At 52.6% G+C, this 12,591-nt stretch overlaps 1 protein-coding gene across 1 annotated transcript in view; it reads right to left on the reverse strand.

Annotated features, from left to right (window-relative positions):
* The window catches only part of LOC133362951 (fibroblast growth factor 4-like), a 64,883-nt gene that overhangs the window by 36,025 nt on the left and 16,267 nt on the right, over positions 1-12,591 (reverse strand). Inside the window, exons 3-7 of the mRNA XM_061581929.1 lie at positions 8,294-8,422; positions 6,351-6,515; positions 5,740-5,909; positions 3,044-3,111; positions 1,444-1,557 (exon numbers count right to left, since the gene is read on the reverse strand). Coding sequence (XP_061437913.1) covers positions 1,444-1,557; positions 3,044-3,111; positions 5,740-5,909; positions 6,351-6,515; positions 8,294-8,422 — 646 coding nt within the window. The remainder of the gene's footprint in view (positions 1-1,443; positions 1,558-3,043; positions 3,112-5,739; positions 5,910-6,350; positions 6,516-8,293; positions 8,423-12,591) is intronic.

Below are 12,591 nucleotides of genomic sequence, written 5' to 3' on the forward strand. Positions count from 1 at the left end.
CCGTACCCTACCCGATACCCGTACCCTACCCGAATACCGTTTACCCTACCCGATACACCGTACCCTATCCGCTACCCGGTCTACCCGTTACCCGGCCGGGTACGAGTACGGGTAGGCCGTGAGTCACTGGTGAGTCACCGTTTGTCACTCATTTCCCAACGTCTTGTCTCTTCTCACAATTCAAGTTCCTAGAATCAACCCACCCGCGCCTGCAACGTGGCTTCATCCCAGAGGTCGCAATCGGGTACCCGATACCCGTACGGGTAGGGTACGGGTACGGCTGGGTACGGGTACGGCTACCCGTTTGCGACCCTGGTGCGGCCGGGTACGGGTAAGGAATCAAAACCCGTTTGCGACCTCTGGGGAGGATGTAGAGCTCTGAGGTGCAGCCACAAGTCCCTCCCTCGGTAGATCTGCGCTGCTGCCTCTTCAAGATAACACAGGAGTTTCGATTTAAAGCTTTCGTGACTGCAGGGATTCATCTTCTTGGTTCTTTCGGTAAAGTCACGTAGAAGGAAAATAATAAAAATAAAACATAATAAAATAATTCTCACGACGTTTCGGCCACAACGCAAGCAGCCGTCCTCAGGTGAAGAACAGGTTTGTCGAGAAGACAGCGTCTGAATGACTGAATGACTGCCTTCTCGACAGACCTGTTCTCACCTGAAGACGGCTGCTTGCGTTGTGGCCAAAACGTCGTGAGAATTGTATTTAATAATGTTAAAATTTTATTATTTTATTATTTCCCTTCTACGTGATGACTCTACCGAAAGAACCAAGAAGAACGTCCTTCCTTTTCGCACCGGCAAGGGAACACGAAGTCGCTCACGGTGGAGTTGAAACGCCCCGAGGAGTCACTCACCTATGGGAACCTCATTTGCCAGTAAAAATATGATAATTGGTTCTTTACCCTTCTATCTGGCAACAAAACTGACACCTTTTTGCAAGGAGTCATGTTTGCATAGACCGCAATACCTGCAGTCATAATACAAACAAAAGAACATAACTCTGATAATGTATGCACTGTCCTTGAAGTTGATTGGTCCACACCCGAGACAGCTTTCCTTAGAGCCTAGTCTCACGTGGTGTTGGACCAGATGACGCCAAAAGGCGCACAACTCAAAGACAACGCACCATCAGAGTATGTGAGACCAGGCTCTAAGGAAAGCTGTCTTGGGTGTGGACCAATCAACTTCAAGGACAGTGCATATATTATCAGAGTTGTGTTTTTTGTTTGCATTACGACTGCAGGTATTGTGGTCTATGCAAACATGACTCCTTGTAAAAAGGTGTCAGTTTTGTTGCCAGATAGAAGGGTAAAAAAACAATTATCACCCCTGGTGCGTTTGTTTGCCCTCCCGTAACACCTCTACACCGGCACGGGAGCTGCCCATGGCAACACGAAGTCGCTCACGGTGGAGTTTAAACGCCCCGAGGAGTCACTCACCGTCGTCTGCGCGTCCGTCTCCCCGTCCGCGTTGGCCGGCAGCGTCCACCCCATCGCCACGAACCGCTGGGCCGAGAGTTGGTACGAGATGGTGTTGGAGAGGCTGGCAACTGCACAGACAGTGGGTGTTGGTGCTGGGTGTTAGTACTGGGTGTTGGTGGTGTTAGTACTGGGTGTTAGTACTGAGTGTTAGTGGTGTTAGTGCTGAGAGCTGGTACGAGATGGTGTTGGAGAGGCTGGCAACTGCACAGAGAGTGGGTGTTAGTGCTGGGTGTTAGTGGTGTTAGTGCTGGGTGTTAGTGCTGGGTGTTAGTGGTGTTAGTGCTGGGTGTTAGTGCTGGGTGTTAGTGGTGTTAGTGCTGGGTGTCAGTACTGAGTGTTAGTGGTGTTAGTGCTGAGAGCTGGTACGAGATGGTGTTGGAGAGGCTGGCAACTGCACAGAGAGTGGGTGTTGGTGCTGGGTGTTAGTACTGGGTGTTGGTGGTGTTAGTACTGGGTGTTAGTGCTGGGTGTTAGTGGTGTTAGTGCCGAGAGTTGGTACGAGATGGTGTTGGAGAGGCTGGCAACTGCACAGAGAGTGGGTGTTGGTGCTGGGTGTTAGTACTGGGTGTTGGTGGTGTTAGTACTGGGTGTTGGTGCTGGGTGTTGGTGCTGAGTGTTAGTGCTGGGTGTTAGTGCTGGGTGTTAGTGGTGTTAGTGCCGAGAGTTGGTACGAGATGGTGTTGGAGAGGCTGGCAACTGCACAGAGAGTGGGTGTTAGTGCTGGGTGTTAGTGGTGTTAGTGCTGGGTGTTAGTGCTGGGTGTTAGTGGTGTTAGTGCTGGGTGTTAGTGCTGGGTGTTAGTGGTGTTAGTGCTGGGTGTCAGTACTGAGTGTTAGTGGTGTTAGTGCTGAGAGCTGGTACGAGATGGTGTTGGAGAGGCTGGCAACTGCACAGACAGTGGGTGTTGGTGCTGGGTGTTAGTGGTGTTAGTGCTGGGTGTTAGTGCTTGGTGTTAGTGCTGAGTGTTAGTGGTGTTAGTGCTGGGTGTTAGTGGTGTTAGTGCTGAGTGTTAGTGCTGAGTGTTAGTGCTGAGTGTTAGTTGTGTTAGTGGTGTTAGTGCTGAGTGTTAGTACTGAGTGTTAGTACTGGGTGTTAGTTGTGTTAGTGGTGTTAGTGCTGAGTGTTAGTACTGGGTGTTAGTACTGAGTGTTAGTGCTGGGTGTTAGTACTGAGTGTTAGTGCTGGGTGTTAGTGGTGTTAGTACTGAGTGTTAGTACTGGGTGTTAGTACTGAGTGTTAGTGCTGGGTGTTAGTGGTGTTAGTACTGAGTGTTAGTGCTGAGTGTTAGTGCTGAGTGTTAGTGGTGTTAGTACTGAGTGTTAGTACTGAGTGTTAGTACTGGGTGTTGGTGGTGTTAGTACTGAGTGTTAGTGATGTTAGTGCTGAGTGTTAGTACTGGGTGTTAGTACTGAGTGTTAGTGTTGTTAGTACTGAGTGTTGGTGGTGTTAGTGCTGAGTGTTAGTGGTGTTAGTGGTGTTAGTACTGGGTGTTGGTGCTGAGTGCTAGTGGTGTTAGTGCTGGGTGTTGGTGCTGGGTGTTGGTGCGCCCCTCACACGAGAGGCGTTGACCGTCGCTCTGCGCCGTGGCCGCTCTCTTCCTGCGCAAGGCCCGAGCCCTCAAACTACGTACGACACAAAGACAAAGGTCCCCCGTGTAGCCTCTAGCAGACAGTAGGGGCAAGTGCTGTTAGTAGCAGCAGCACCTATACACAGACAAAGGTCCCCCGTGTAGCCTCTAACAGGCTGTAGGGGCAAGTGCTGTGAGTAGCGAGTAGCAGCAGCACCTATGAAGGTAGACACAGACAAAGATCCCCCGTGTAGCCTCTAACAGGCTGTAGGGGCAAGTGCTGTGAGTAGCGAGTAGCAGCAGCACCTATGAAGGTAGACACAGACAAAGAGGTAGTGGTGGTGGTAGTGGTGGTAGTAATGGTGGTGGTGGTAGTAGTGGTAGTAATGGTGGTGGTTGTGGTAGTAGTGGTAGTGGTGGTGGTGGTTTTGGTAGTAGTGGTGGTGGTGGCTGTGGTAGTGGTGGTAGTGGTGGTAGTGGTAGTAGTGGTGGTAGTAGTGGTAGTAGTAGTGGTGGTGGTGGTAGTAGTGGTGGTGGTAGTGGTGGTGGTAGTGGTAGTAGTAGTAGTGGTAGTAGTAGTGATGGTAGTGGTGGTAGTAGTGGTGGTGGTAGTGGTAGTAGTGGTGGTGGTAGTGGTGGTGGTGGTGGCTGTGGTAGTAGTGGTGGTGGTGGTGCTGGTGGTGGTAGTAGTGGTGGTTGCGATAGTGGTGGTAGTGGTGGTGGTAGTAGTGGTAGTAGTGATGGTGGTAGTGGTGGTAGTAGTAGTAGTAGTGGTGGTGGTAGTAGTGGTAGTAGTGGTGGTGGTAGTGGTGGTAGCGTGTGATAGTGGTAGTGGTGGTAGTAATGGTAGTAGTAGTGGTGGTGGTAGTAGTGGTAGTGGTGGTAGTGGTGGTGGTAGTGGTGGTGGTAGTGGTGGTACTAGTGGTAGTGGCTATGGTAGTAGTGGTGGTAGTAGTAGTGGTAGTAGTGGTGGTAGTAGTAGTGGTGGTGGTAGTGGTAGTAGTAGTAGTGGTGGTAGTAGTAGTGGTGGTAGTAGTAGTGGTGGCTGTGGTGGTGGTAGTAGTGGTAGTAGTAGTGGTAGTAGTAGTGGTAGTAGTGGTAGTAGTGGTGGTAGTAGTGGTAGTAGTGGTAGTAGTAGTGGTAGTAGTGGTAGTAGTAGTGGTAGTGCTGGTGTTGGCTGTGGTAGTGATGATGGTAGTAGTAGTAGTAATGGTGTTGGCTGTGGTAGTAGTGGTGGTAGTAGTGGTAGTAGTGGTAGTAGTAGTGGTAGTAGTGGTAGTAGTAGTAGTGGTAGTAGTAGTAGTAATGGTGTTGGCTGTGGTAGTAGTAGTAGTAGTGGTGGTAGTAGTGGTAGTGGTGGCTGTGGTAGTGGTAGTAGTAGTAGTGGTGGTAGTAGTGGTGGTAGTGGTAGTAGTAGTAGTGGTGGTAGTAGTGGCTGTGGTAGTAGTGGAAGTGGTAGTAGCGTGTGGTAGTAGTAGTAGTGGTAGTAGTAGTAGTAGTGGTGGTGGTGGTGGCTGTAATAGTAGTGGTAGTAGTGGTAGTAGCGTGTGGTAGTGGTGGTAGTGGTGGTGGTGGTGGCTGTAGTAGTGGTGGTAGTGGTAGTAGTAATAGTAGCGTGTGGTAGTAGTAGTGGTAGTAGTGGTAATAGTAGTGATAGTGGTGGTGGTAGTGGTTGTGGTAGTAGTGGTGGTAGTGGTAGTAGTAGTAGTGGCTGTGGTAGTAGTGGTGGTGGTAGTAGTGGTGGTAGTAGTGATAGTGGTGGTGGTAGTGGTTGTGGTAGTAGTGGTGGTAGTAGTAGTAGTAGTGGTGGCTGTGGTAGTAGTGGTGGTAGTAGTAGTGGTAGTAGTGGTAGTGTGTGGTAGTAGTGGTAGTAGTAGTAGTGGTAGTAGTAGTAGTGGTAGTAGTGGTAGTAGTGATGGTAGTGGTAGTAGTGATGGTAGTGGTAGTAGTGATGGTAGTGGTAGTGGTAGTAGTGGTAGTAGTAGTGGTAGTAGTGATGGTAGTGGTAGTGGTAGTAGTGGTAGTAGCAGTAGTAGTAGTGGTAGTAGTGGTAGTAGTGGTGGTGGCTGTGGTAGTAGTGGTAGTAGTGGTAGTAGTGGTAGTAGCAGTAGTAGTAGTGGTAGTAGCGTGTGGTAGTGATGGTAGTGGTGGTAGTGGTAGTAGTGGTAGTAGTAGTGGTAGTAGTGATGGTAGTGGTAGTGGTAGTAGTGGTAGTAGTGGTGGTAGTAGTGATGGTAGTGGTAGTAGTGGTAGTGGTAGTAGTGGCTGTGGTGGTAGTAGTGGTAGTAGTGGTAGTAGTAGTAGTGGTGGTGGTAGTAGCGTGTGGTAGTGATGGTAGTGGTGGTAGTGGTAGTAGTGGTAGTAGTAGTGGTAGTAGTGGTAGTGATGGTAGTGGTGGTAGTGGTAGTAGTAGTAGTGATGGTAGTAGTAGTAGTAGTGGCTGTGGTAGTAGCAGTAGTAGTAGTGGTAGTAGTGGTAGTGGCTGTGGTAGTGATGATGGTAGTGATGATGGTAGTGATGGTAGTAGTAGTGGTAGTAGCGTGTGGTAGTAGTAGTGGTAGTAGTAGTAGTGGTAGTAGTGGCTGTGGTAGTGATGATGGTAGTGATGATGGTAGTAGTAGTAGTGGTAATAGTAGTAGCGTGTGGTAGTAGTGGTAGTAGTAGTAGTGGCTGTGGTAGTCACCGCAATGCCGCTCGGTCTCGCGCCTCCACGCGCCGCTCCTCCCCGCCGTGGGGTCCGTGGGGCAGCGTGGAGACCCCCCGGGGGGCCGCCCCCCACAGCAGCTGCTCCAGACGCCGCAGCAGAGACAGCAACTCCCCCGGCAGGACACAGCACCCGGCGCAGTAGCCACCCTGGGCGGGTAGGGTGGGTGGGGTGGGTGGGGTGGGGTGGGTGAGGTGGGGTGGGTGGGGTGGGGTGGGTGGGTGGGGTGGGTAGGGTGGGTAGGGTGGGTGGGGTGGGTGGGGTGGGGTGGGTGAGGTGGGGTGGGTGGGGTGGGGTGGGTGGGTGGAGTGGGTGGGGTGGGTGGGTGAGGTGGGTGGAGTGGGGTGAGGTGGGTGGGGTGGGGTGGGTGGGGTGGGTTGGTGGGTGGGTGAGGTGGGGTGGGGTGAGGTGAGGTGGGTTGGGGTGGGGTGGGGCGGGTGGGGTGGGGTGGGTGGGGTGGGTGGGTGGGTGAGGTGGGGTGGGGTGAGGTGGGTGGGTGGGGTGGGGTGGGTGGGGTGGGTGGGGTGGGTGGGTGAGTTGGGGTGAGGTGGGGTGGGGTGAGGGTGGAGGTGGTAATGACAGCCACTCACCCCGCTTGTCCTGACGTCCTCCCCCTCCACCTCCACCTCCCCCTCCACCTCCCCCTCCACCTCCCCCTCCACCTCCACTTCCCCCTCCACCTCCCCCTCCACCTCCACCTCCCCCTCCAGGCTGCCCGTGGGGAGACGTCGCCCGCATAGGTCGCAGATCGGTGGCTAAAGCACAGCGAGTTGGCACATTAGGGGGCACAGGTGGTGCATCAGCCAGTCATCTCAGTCATCTCGGTCATCTCAGTCATCTCAGAGCGCCGGGTGGCTAAAGCACAGCAAGTTGGCACAGTAGGGGGCACAGGTGGTGCATCAGCCAGTCATCTCAGTCATCTCAGTCATCTCGGTCATCTCGGTCATCTCGGTCATCTCAGTCATCTCAGTCATCTCAGAGCGCCGGGTGGCTAAGGCACAGCAAGTTGGCACAGTAGGGGGCACAGGTGGTGCATCAGCCAGTCATCTCGGTCATCTCGTCATCTCAGTCATCTCAGAGCGCCGGGTGGCTAAGGCACAGCGAGTTGGCACAGTAGGGGGCACAGGTGGTGCATCAGCCACTCATCTCGGTCATCTCGGTCATCTCGGTCATCTCGGTCATCTCAGAGCGCTGGGTGGCTAAGGCACAGCGAGTTGGCACAGTAGGGGGCACAGGTGGTGCATCAGCCAGTCGTCTCGGTCATCTCGGTCAGTCGACCCGTGGCACCTGCTGGGTCTGCCCCGTGACCTCCTGCCAGCGGGCGTTCGACACTTCACGTGGCCTCAACGTGCACATGGCCTGGCACAAGCGTCACGGTGACATCACCGCCACTTAATGGCGAATGGCGGTTGTTGTTGTTGTTGAGTATGTCTGTCTGTATATCTCTATGCCTGTGTGTGTCTCTCTGTGTCTCTCTGTGTGTCTCTGTCTGTATATCTCATGTCTGTGTGTGTGTCTGTATGTGTGGGGCCTTACCATCAGCCGCACCAAAACTAAGCACCTGCCTGGGTATTTTGTACCATCGGACACTCCACCCCCACAACTCCCAATTGGTGATGGGGCAGTAGTGGAGAGAGTGGAGAGTTTCCCATACTTGGGCAGTTTGCTTATGTCCGGCTCCAGTTTAACAGCAGAGGTCTCACTCCGAATCAGTCGAGCGGCAATATCTTTTCATCGGTTGCGTAACGCTGTGTGGAAGCTACCTGGTCTGTCGCTCCGCACGAAGCTTCAGGTCTTCTCGGCCACGGTCATTCCCTCCCTTCTCTACGCTTGCGAAACGTGGACCCCCCTAATGGAGCATCTTCGCCGGTTGAAAACATTTAGGCTGGCCTGCCTACGATCCATCCTGGGTTTAACCAGGCTGGATTGTGTGAGGAGCTCACAAATCCTTGAAAGATCTGGGCAAAGTCCCATCGGTGAGCTCCTCCGGCAGGCAAGGCTGCGTTGGCTGGGTCATGTAGCCCGCATGCCCAGCCACCGCATGCCTAAACAGCTTTTGTTTGGCCAGATCGAGGGGGCTAAACGGGCGCGGCACGGGCTAGAGAGGAGATGGAGTGATGTGGTACAGGAGGACGTGGAGCTGAGTGGACTTGCCGATGACTGGTACCAGCGGTGTCAAGATCGGCCTCAGTGGAGGAGGCTCGTAAAGGACGCTACTGGGCAGTTGGAGGCAGTCGCCCTCCAACAACAACGGAGGGCGGAGGAGCGACGCTCACAACAACGAGCGGAGCGCCGGGTGGCTAAAGCACAGCAAGTTGGTACAGTAGGGGGCAAAGGTGGTGCATCAGCCAGTCATCTCAGTCATCTCGGTCAGTCGACCCGTGGCACCTGCTGGGTCTGCCCCGTGACCTCCTGCCAGCGGGCGTTCGACACTTCACGTGGCCTCAAGGTGCACATGGCCTGGCACAAGCGTCGTGGTGACGTCACCGCAACTTAGTGGCGAATGGTGGTTGTTGTTGTTGTGCACTCTGACCCATGTTTGATCATCACTGAGCCTGCGTTGCTCCGTGCGCTCACGACGGAAGGGAAAGACTGCGGGTGGCCGGTGACGAGGCAGAGAAGACCCCAACTCCTTTCCAGCATGCACCCCGCCCTGGGCCTCCTGTAGGCAAGACAACCATACACATTGAAACTAATTCTACACACTTTTATTTCACTCACTCTGTCTGTTGTTGTTGTTGTTGTATCCTCAAATCTTGTAACTCAATTTTAACCCACTTCCCAATGTGCTATCGACTGCAAACTTGGTATACTTATGTCACACTGATGACAATACTATATTCTATCATAAAAAAATATCTAGTTATTTTTAAACAATCTTTTTTACATGTTATGTTTCGGTTTGGGTCTAATTGTCCACGCTTAACTGACATTGGCTGTAATTGGCCTCGGCCCCTTACGTTATGGCAAGCCTCGGGGCCACTTCCTGGAGTCGTGGAGTTCTGCCATTACGAGTACGGCACATTAAAGCGTGTTTGAAATAAAGTATTTTAAACATTACTTATTGAAACTTTATTTTATTAGACTTGGTGTAAGGCCCCCACTACTGTGCTGCTCCTGCTGCTGCCTGCATCTTTGTCAGAAGCTCCCTGCCAGTCACAAATGTTAGCTCCACCCAGTGGCTTATCGTCATCATCATGATCACGTGGAAATTCACAGCGGCGGTCAAAATACTGGAAATGCGCGACGTCGATTCGAAATGTGGAAGGAAAAACCGGAGGAACCGGAGAAAAATTCTCGCGACCGTCGAGAGAGGCACGCAAAGTCCAAATATACAGCAGCAGCAGCAGCAGGCGTCGTCAGGGTCGGGATGGAACCCACGACCTCCTGTAGACCAGGCGAGGTAGTCAACATCTCCTAGCCACCGTGGTGATGATGACAGAGAGAGACGCAGACTCCAAGTATACAACAGCAGGCATCGTCAGGGACGGAACCCACAACCTCCTGTAGACCAGGCGAGGCAGTTAACATCTCATAGCCACCGTGATGATGATGAGAGAGACGCAGACTCCAAATATACAGCAGCCTGCGTCGTCAGGGATGGAACCCATGACCTCCTGTAGACCAGGTGAGGCAGTTAAAATCTCCTATCCACCGTGATGGTGATGATGACAGAAAGACACACAGATTCCAAATCTACAGCAGCAGCAGCAGGCGCCGTCAGGGTTGGGATGAAACCCACGACCTCCTGTAGACCAGGCGAGGTAGTCAACATCTTATAGCCACCGTGATGATGATGAGAGAGACACAGACTCCACATATACAGCAGCAGCAGGTGTCATCAGGGTTGGGATCGAACCCACGACCTCCTGTAGACCAGGCGACGTAGTCAACATCTCCTCGCCACCGTGATGATGATGAGAGAGACACAGACCTCCTGTAGACCAGGCGAGGTAGTCAACATCTCATAGCCACCGTGATGATGATGAGAGAGACACAGACCTCCTGTAGACCAGGCGAGGTAGTCAACATCTCATAGCCACCGTGATGATGATGATGAGAGAGACACAGACCTCCTGTAGACCAGGCGAGGTAGTCAACATCTTATAGCCACCGTGATGATGATGAGAGAGACACAGACCTCCTGTAGACCAGGCGAGGTAGTCAACATCTTATAGCCACCGTGATGATGATGAGAGAGACACAAACCTCCTGTAGACCAGGCGAGGTAGTCAACATCTCCTAGCCACCGTGATGATGATGAGAGAGACACAGACCTCCTGTAGACCAGGCGAGGTAGTCAACATCTCATAGCCACCGTGATGATGATGAGAGAGACACAGACCTCCTGTAGACCAGGCGAGGTAGTCAACATCTCCTAGCCACCGTGATGATGATGATGATGAGAGACACAGACCTCCTGTAGACCAGGCGAGGTAGTTAACATCTCCTAGCCACCGTGATGATGAGAGAGACACAGACCTCCTGTAGACCAGGCGAGGTAGTTAACATCTCCTAGCCACCGTGATGATGAGAGAGACACAGACCTCCTGTAGACCAGGCGAGGTAGTCAACATCTCCTAGCCACCGTGATGATGATGAGAGAGACACAGACCTCCTGTAGACCAGGCGAGGTAGTCAACATCTTATAGCCACCGTGATGATGATGAGAGAGACACAGACCTCCTGTAGACCAGGCGAGGTAGTCAACATCTCATAGCCACCGTGATGATGATGAGAGAGACACAGACCTCCTGTAGACCAGGCGAGGTAGTCAACATCTCATAGCCACCGTGATGATGATGAGAGACACAGACCTCCTGTAGACCAGGCGAGGTAGTCAACATCTCCTAGCCACCGTGATGATGATGAGAGAGACACAGACCTCCTGTAGACCAGGCGAGGTAGTTAACATCTCCTAGCCACCGTGATGATGATGAGAGAGACACAGACCTCCTGTAGACCAGGCGAGGTAGTCAACATCTCATAGCCACCGTGATGATGATGAGAGAGACACAGACCTCCTGTAGACCAGGCGAGGTAGTCAACATCTCATAGCCACCGTGATGATGATGAGAGAGACACAGACCTCCTGTAGACCAGGCGAGGTAGTCAACATCTCATAGCCACCGTGATGATGATGAGAGACACAGACCTCCTGTAGACCAGGCGAGGTAGTCAACATCTCCTAGCCACCGTGATGATGATGAGAGAGACACAGACCTCCTGTAGACCAGGCGAGGTAGTTAACATCTCCTAGCCACCGTGATGATGATGAGAGAGACACAGACCTCCTGTAGACCAGGCGAGGTAGTCAACATCTCATAGCCACCGTGATGATGATGAGAGAGACACAGACCTCCTGTAGACCAGGCGAGGTAGTCAACATCTCATAGCCAGCGAGGCACCCATTGATTAACTGCGCATATTGACTGCACCACCACTCCCCACACACACACACACATCCCCCACTCCATACCGCATTGAGTACTCGTTTGAGGCTGAGTCGACCTAGGGGAGGCCGTGAAACCTCATTAACAGACCGTCAGGGGCAATCGCTGTTAGCGAGTAGCACCCTCAAATATGACGTCACAAAGCTCTGCCCCCCCCCCCCCCACCTCGTCACATGACGTCACAAAAAGATAGACCCCCCCCCTCAAATATGACGTCACAAAGCTCTGCCCCCCCCCCCACCTCGTCACATGACGTCACAAAAGTCAGACCCCCCCTCAAATATGACGTCACAAAGCTCTGCCCCCACCCCCCGCGTCACATGACGTCACAAAAAGTCAGACCCCCCCCTCAAATATGACGTCACAAAGCTCTGCCCCCCCCACCTCGTCACATGACGTCACAAAAAGTCAGACCCCCCCCCCCCTCAAATATGACGTCACAAAGCTCTGCCCCCCCCACCTCGTCACATGACGTCACAAAAAGTCAGACCCCCCCCCTCAAATATGACGTCACAAAGCTCTGCCCCCCCCCTCGTCACATGACGTCACAAAATGTCAGACCCCCCCCTCAAATATGACGTCACAAAGCTCTGCCCCCCCCCTCGTCACATGACGTCACAAAATGTCAGACCCCCCCCTCAAATATGACGTCACAAAGCTCTGCCCCCCCCTCGTCACATGACGTCACAAAATGTCAGACCCCCCCCTCAAATATGACGTCACAAAGCTCTGCCCCCCCCCTCGTCACATGACGTCACAAAAAGTCAGTCCCCCCCTCCCTCAAATATGACGTCACAAAGCTCTGCCCCCCCCCCACCTCGTCACATGACGTCACAAAATGTCAGACCCCCCCCCTCAAATATGACGTCACAAAGCTCTGCCCCCCCCCCCCACCTCGTCACATGACGTCACAAAAAGTCAGACCCCCCCCCTCAAATATGACGTCACAAAGCTCTGCCCCCCCCCCCACCTCGTCACATGACGTCACAAAATGTCAGACCCCCCCCCTCAAATATGACGTCACAAAGCTCTGCCCCCCCCCCTCGTCACATGACGTCACAAAAGTCAGACCCCCCCCTCCTCAAATATGACGTCACAAAGCTCTGCCCCTACCCCCAAAAAACATATTTATATTTTGAAAATAAAACATGTTTCAAATCGTTTTAAACTATTGTTGTCATTGTAGTGCGTATTTAATGTTGCCGATCATTGCTACAACTCGGTGGGCTCTCATGAAATTGTATTTTACGAGACCAAGGTTCTCTGCAAACCTCCTGGCTACCATCAAAGGTTTGTACACGAAGCCATACAAATATACAAACACAGACGTCATTTCAACCGTGATGACGGTTACAAACTGAGTAATCATTGGAAAGAT

Source organism: Lethenteron reissneri, unplaced genomic scaffold, assembly GCF_015708825.2.
Source record: "Lethenteron reissneri isolate LAM-NWPU_2019-01 unplaced genomic scaffold, ASM1570882v1 scaffold_1638, whole genome shotgun sequence".
Classification (NCBI taxonomy): domain Eukaryota; kingdom Metazoa; phylum Chordata; class Hyperoartia; order Petromyzontiformes; family Petromyzontidae; genus Lethenteron; species Lethenteron reissneri.